The following is a 7,287-nucleotide window of genomic DNA, read 5'->3' as shown; positions in this document are numbered from 1 at the left end:
TTTTAGAAGTTTCACTCCTAGATAAGTTTTTGGTTTGCTTTAATTATAATAAAACTCTGTTATGAATGTGAAACCTGTGGCTGTATGGTGTATTTCTCCCTCTCCTTGCATATTGAAAAGGAGGATTTGAAGGTTGATGTCTCAATACCAGTGGGAAACCCTCCTGTCTGACAGCCAGGTGGGACTTCTTTTACTCAGATTTGACTGAGAGGCAGACTGGATCAGTCTGAGCGGCAGGGGAAGAAGGGGAGGCACCAAGCCAGTGAGAGAGTGGTGACCTTCTGTCCCGAAGCTGAGGCCCGATAATCTCACATCAAAGTCTGAGCACCACAGAGACTTGACTGCAATGGGCCCTCACTCACTGACTCTGTATAAAAGAGATGTCTTCAATCAGGAGACAAACTGCTTTCTGTTCGGATAATACATTATAAATGGACAATTGAAAAACTAGAAAGGAGGACATATTAAAAATGGGGGGTTTGGGGGTCCTCTGCCAGAAAATATTGAGCGTCAAACACTTCATTTCCTGCATTCTTGTAAATTTTTATGCACCAATTTGTGTCCTCTCTACACTGATTTGTGGTGTATATGTCTTCAATTTTGTCAAAATAAAAGTCCTCTGTTACTTGCAAATGCACATGCTTTAAATATTGAGGGAGGCATGTCCCCTGCATCCACCCAAAAATTTACACCTATGCAAATAACATGTCATAATGTACTGCTGTGTGTAATTTTGATTTATCGTGTTCTGTCCTGTTTGTCGGCTGAAGTTTCCCAGGTCATGTTGTGTTCATGTCATTTGCAAATCTCAGAGCAGGTCATCATACACTGTCTCTTTCAGTACAATACTGCTATTTAGTTTATTTAATATTGCTATCTAATTTAACACCATGTCTCCCAGGGATGACTGGTCAGTGCAGCTGTCCTGATAAGGCAGCTGTCTCCATCCCCTGGGGACCAAGGTTGGCTGCACTCTGCCTCAACACACTGACACTGTCTCCACTTGAAATGCTCTGCATGTGACATGACATCAACATCATCAGTTGGATGTGCCACGATTTTCTTTGATTAAACAAAAACAAAACTGAGGTAACTGCTTTTGGAGCCAAGGAGAAAAAGTCAAAAGTCAGTGCTCAGCTTCAGTTGGCAATGTTTAAACATCACAGACCAGGCCAGAGATCTTGCTGAAGTCTTGAACTCAGACCTGAATTTCAGTAGCTATATTAGTTATTACATTGGTTATTTAATGAATTGTTTTTAAGTGTCCTTTTATAATGTGTTTCTTTTAGACCTTGTCTTAAAGCGTCTGATATTTTATGTAGAGCACCTTGAGTAGCCTGGTTGCTGAAAAGTGCTCTATAATTAAACTTGCCTTGCCTTGCCATGAGTGACATAACTGTGACTTAGGTTAACTTAGGTAAGTATAGTTTAGGATCCAATAGCCAATAGAATATTCACACAGACAGCTGAGTGAAGAATAACCTTGACGGGACACTAGTCAATCTTGCAGGTCTAGTAGAGGGTCAAATACTCCACGCCAAGAAGTAACCTTCATAACTGGGAGGCATTGGCTTACACAGAGGCTCACTTATACTGCTCATTCATGTTGTCCTGACCTGACCCTGAGCATCAGTGATTGAATCAGCGAGGTCTCCTGTAACTTCAATCACGAGTTGACCAGTCACAAGCTGTTGAGATTTCCTTCACAACGAGGACAGCAGTATGTGGCACCCTGGAATTGTCGTTGTGTTAGTTTATGGTATAATCTTGGTCCCCCACTATTATTATTTTTATTATTATTGTTTTTTGAGGGCTCTGTGTAACTTCAAAGACAGTGCGTAACTCACCTTCTGTGATTTCAATTAGAATTTAAGGTGATACCCAGTGACACCAGTAGATGGCGGTAGCGGCTATGCAGAGGTGGCGACTGGCACTGTTAGTCTTCCATAGAGGAAGTTGGTGTAGTCAGAGAAGAGTAGAAACAGTAGTCAAAGCTACGGTGTTTTCTGCTGTATTCACAGGTGAGAAGGTACACTAGCGCCATATTCATATATGTTCATTTAAGTTTGACGATTTATTGTAGTTCGTGGTGCCGTGTTTTTCATGTTCGGAGGGTCATTTGGGTGAGAGGATAAAAAGTGGCGCTAGCATGAAGCTAACCGCGGCACGTATTGTATGCAGGCTGTGTGTCTACGTTGCAGTTAGCGGAGTTTGTAACTGCTGTGTAATGTAACATGGATGTTTGGCGACTGAGATTGGCTTACGTTTGTAGCTTTAATAGACTGCAAGTTTATTTTGTGTCATGACAGCGTGAAGAGGAAGTTGGCCCTGACAGTAGTCAAAACTGATAGTGATGCATTACTGTCTTTTCTGCTGTATTTACAGCTAAATAAAGTTGGCACCTGCATACAAGGTGTCCCTATTCAGCGTGTGGATAACAAGTCCAATCGAAAAGTGAAGAAAATGGAGAAACGTTTTTGTTTTGCTTGCCTGCCAGCAGTCGTCTGGAAGCGGAGGGGGCCGAGGGGAGCTCCAGGCTGGATTGAAGAGAAGAGGCTGGGGCAGCACATACTGCCAAAGAAACATGGACCCCAAGGTAACGTTACTGTAACGTGTGTGTATTTAAAAAATCTGAACTTTATTAAGCTCTGGAGCCATGTTTGCAGGACGCTCATACATCAGGATATACCGTTATCAGTGTGGAGGATTTAGTTGGATATATTGACAGAAATTGAATATGATATTCATTACTATGTTTTCCTTAGTGTATTACCACCTGCCACAATTAATAATAGTCCCATTATTACCTTAGTATGAGCTGTTTGTATCTATATACTGTAGGAGCAGGTCCTCTTTCATGTATGGATTTAAACAGTCCTGGATACAGCATTGGAGGAGGGGCCTTGGGTATTCCTGTGAAAGTTGCTCACTGGCGCATGAAGCCCAAAAAGTTCCACCTGCCAGGTAAAATGACCTGGATGACCGGCTTTCGCACTGTACACCCCATAAAACAGGAGCACTAGAGACTTCTGTCCATCGATTTTAATAATAACTAAATACTGGACACCAAGATGGCGCCTGTTCATTCTAATGGAGTTGCTCGCTTGGCACGTATGCCAAAAAAGTATTGTAGTTTTTGGGTTTACTTCTGCTTTATGCAGCCCACTGTATATGCTCAGTAGTGTTTCTCCTGCTGGCCCTGCCTGTGAGTTCCCACTCGGTACATAGACTGCACATTGAGATGATGTCACAGATTTTTAAATGTTTTTCTTGGCTTGAGCAAAGTTCAACAAATATAAAACCACCATGGCTCAGAAATTCAAAATATAAAGATTCATAATTGACCTTGTTTGCAGTTTGACATATCATGTCAGCCCTGTCCTGTCTATGGGAGAAATCATTTTTGGGCTGCAGGGGATATTTTGACTGCAATACTGCAAGTGGCCACTGAGAAAAAATTGCTGCAAGGCTGAGCTGCTTCTGCCAATCTAGCTGGCTATGTCTGGTTTAGTGCTCCGCTACCTTGAATGCAGATAAAATATTTTAATCATGTGCCTCTGATGGACTTTGAAAATATTATGGTCCCAATGGATCAAATTCTGATTGTGTAATGAGTCATTTCATGGGGGTTGTGACACTAAAAGATATGTATCCACTCTCTTTTGCTATGAAAGTTTATGGGAAAAAGTCTCTTGGGGCCAAAGGGCATCACATTACAGATGTAGTTCCACTGTTTGGCTACTGGGAAAATTGGTTTCGAAGCTTGGCACGACTCCTGGGGACCTGCTTCCACATAGTATGCCATGTTGTTTCTACACTAGCCCAGGACAGAGCAACCAAACACTGGGCCATTTGCATTTCTGCTTCAGCCACCATTGTGGTTACTAGTTTGGCACATGGGAGAAATTCCAGTTGGTGGCAATCTGCAACCTCACCACTAGATGCCACTAAATATTAAACACTTGACCTGTAATATATATAGGCTATTTGGGACTCTCCTCTGTTTCCCTGTAACATATTCTTGTCCAACACAACTACCTGATTTAACTCTATTCATGGCATTTTTTACATATATATAAATGGGTGGTTGTGATGAAGGATTTTGCTGGGACAGTTTGGCTGTTCATCATAACACAACCACTACTATGATTTAATTCAAGGGCCACTTATCTGTTTTTTCTGGACTTTTTCACTGCATATCTGTGTCTGAATCAGTGGACGGAGTGGGCTCAGTTGTCATGGATACCTTAGTTGTTATCACATGACTTAAGTATTGAATCGTGGTCATGTGATAAGCTAGTGATCATACCTCCTGTCTCTGTGTAAGGCATTGGATGTAAATGTGTATGTCCTCCTCATTCTTTCTTTGTCCCATAAAGTGCAGTATTTTACTCTTCTGTTTTTGTCCCTTTCAGCGTGAAGTTCAGGTGAATCTGGTGTTGGGCCACAGAGTCCAACTAAGAGAGAAAGAAGCATCAGAAGACTCAACCCACAACCTGACTGTTTTTGTCAGAGGGTCACAGACTGTGAACATCAAGCACTTTGTAGAAAAAGTTGTCTTCCACCTGCCTAAGAGCTACCCCGAACCCAAGAGAGGTATGACGAAGTAATAATTTTTGAACATTCACAAGGCAAAATCATTTATACAGCACATTTCATACACTAAGGCAGTTCAAAGTGCTTTATGTACTACAAAAAAGGTATTAAAAAGTGCAGAATAACGCATTAAAAACACAAAAGAAGTGCGTAGGTTTTTCCCCAGGAAATTGGTCAGGGGAGGTTGTTAGCTTTGCTGCCCCCTCTTTTTATAAAAGGAAAGAAAAATGACTGCTTTGCCTTCTGCACACACAAAACCCAGTTCTCTGAGTGCTCAGAATAATATTAGTTTAATGTCACTGTAACAACCAGTATGTCTAACGAGATATCTGTGTGTATCTGCAGTGTGCAGGGAGCCTCCATACGAAGTGGTGGTGATGGGCTCTGCAGGCTTCCTCATGCATATTGAGGTTTTCTTCCAGAACAAGGTGAAGTGGAATGAAAAGTCCAAATAAACAAGATATTTTTGTGAATGAAATTTCTCAAGAGCATGTTATACCTTTTAGCCAACTTAATTGTCCCCCTCTCTGCAACTAAGCTTCTCTCAGGAATATTAGCCGGAGCCAGCACACTGAAATGAAACAGCTGTGTGTATTTACTTAATGGATATCTACTGTGATAGTTCCCTCATTCATCTTTTATCTGTTGTTGTGAAATATGCCGGTATTGAGAGGCTTGACTGTATGTAGTGCCGTAATGTGGAAAGAGACTTTTTATCAATAAAATACTCTTGTTTTTTTTTCCATCCAGGAGCAGCCAAAAAAGGTGTGTTTCAAGTACAACCTAATCCTTGAGCCCGAGGGTGACCACCTGCGCAGTGAGACGCTCACGTTCAACAACCCCGCAAAAGACTTTAGGAGAAAGCTGACCAAAGCTGGAGGGGTGAGGCTGCCCGACGCAAAATAAAGGCCCTGGCCAATATTTCAGTATTCATGGAGTCAGTAAAATGCACAGTGGCTTTAAAAAGTAAAACAGAAACACATAACTGTTGCCTCTCTATTTTAGGTAATAGTGGTTCCACAGGAGACTGAGGCTGCATCAAGGTCCAGTCCAGACTCCTCAATACCCCCAACGAAGAAGATCAAGACCTCTCATGTGACAGAGGTTGGTCAACATAACTTAAAACATTTTCATAACTTCATTAATCATTCCAATCAATCTCAATGCTGATTTATGAAATAAGTATTGCATATTTGGCAATGCGTTTGTTAAAATCAGTTAATCAGTCTTCATCACTGACTGACACAGGCATCTGAAAATACAACTTAACTCCAGAAATCCAGCCCAAGTAGTGCAAATCTTGTTTTACCTGCTTCTTTGTGTATTTATTGCCCCGATTTGTCAGTTCAGATTGGCTGATTGCAGGAGCAGCGTGTACATAATACATTGTAATGAGACATAGCAGTGAAGTAGTAGTAGTAGCTCCATTTATTCCATTCAGAAAGGTTTAAATAGCTGATTTTCTGATGTCTTTATTTATTTATTTGCTACACTAATTAGTTTCCCACTGAGAAGTCAATATTTTGTTTATTATTTTAGGTAAAGTTCACCCTGATGAAAGCAGTAAATAATTTACTTGCACCACACATTAAAATAGAAATGCCAGATTTTGAATCTGTGGAGAGGGATTGTGTCTCTAGATGATGACAGAGCTCATGTGCATCCAAATGTTTTCTCTTCAGGAACCCAGCAAAGATGGAAGCGATGGCAGCATCCACGCCGACACAGGAGCACTGTGAACGGCCTGAAAAGACTCTGAGAGCAAAGCTACTCAAAAGCAGACAACAGAGGTGGAAGCAGCAAGAGCTGTTGTTTTTGTCTAGAACGTGCACGCACAGGCTGAGCTACAACATTTCTCAATGATCATTTGCAAATACTGTGTCAAGCCATTCTCTACATGTGACTGTTCTACACTGAACTCCTGTCTGCTGAGTGGATAAGTCAGTATTGTTTGGGGGGAACCACTAATAATAGTACAACTAGAATATCTGAAGAAGCTTTGTATGTGCCTACAGACTGCTGCTCCACATTTGCCTAAAAAAAATTGTTTTTAGCTGCAATCTGTTTGATGGATGAGATGCATCATCCAGAATTTGTTGCAGCATATTTGACTCACTTCAGACACAGTTTGTAGAGAAGCAGGGTGGCCAGATGTATAATGCAGCCTGTCCTGGACTGACAAACCAGTTGTGTCTGCAGATATGCTGAATATGAAGTCTTGAGAGTTTCCCCCCCCCCCCAAATTGTTTATTAAATGTATTTAATGTTTGCTCAGGTTTTTATTACATCTTCCAATGCAGGATACAGTGACTGAAGAATTTTTGTTATCAAGTGAAAGTGATGTACTGTAATATCTACTGAACATTCTTGATTTTTTTTCATGAATTGTATTTGTTGGTAAGTTTTAAGTTTGTTCTTTTTCTATAATAAAACTCTATGATGTGTGTGAAACCTGTGGAGCATGGCTTTATGTTGTAGTTCTCCCTCTCCTTGTATATTGAAAGGGAGGATTTAAAGGTTGATGTCTCAATACCAGTGGGACACCCTCCTGTCTGACAGCCAGGTGGGACTTCTTTTACTCAGATTTGACTGAGAGGCAGACTGAATCAGTCTGAGCGGCAGGGGAAGAAGGGGAGGCACCAAGCCAGTGAGAGAGTGGTGACCTTCTGTCCCGAAGCTGAGGCCCGATAA

General features: G+C 41.3%; 1 protein-coding gene across 1 annotated transcript; it reads left to right on the top strand.

Moving 5' to 3' along the window:
• Positions 1-1,922: 1,922 nt before the first annotated feature.
• On the top strand, positions 1,923-7,041 carry LOC126397244 (protein ENL-like). Its single transcript, XM_050055866.1, has 7 exons — positions 1,923-2,029; positions 2,498-2,596; positions 4,416-4,596; positions 4,942-5,024; positions 5,347-5,478; positions 5,602-5,700; positions 6,279-7,041. The coding sequence occupies exons 2-7, from the start codon at positions 2,585-2,587 to the stop codon at positions 6,333-6,335; spliced, it is 564 nt and encodes a 187-aa protein (XP_049911823.1). The 5' UTR covers positions 1,923-2,029; positions 2,498-2,584; the 3' UTR covers positions 6,336-7,041.
• The last annotated feature ends 246 nt before the right edge of the window (positions 7,042-7,287 follow it).

This window comes from Epinephelus moara, chromosome 10 (genome assembly GCF_006386435.1).
Source record: "Epinephelus moara isolate mb chromosome 10, YSFRI_EMoa_1.0, whole genome shotgun sequence".
Classification (NCBI taxonomy): domain Eukaryota; kingdom Metazoa; phylum Chordata; class Actinopteri; order Perciformes; family Serranidae; genus Epinephelus; species Epinephelus moara.
The sequence above is the reverse complement of the archived record's forward strand: the minus strand, read 5'-3'. Positions and strand labels throughout refer to the sequence as shown.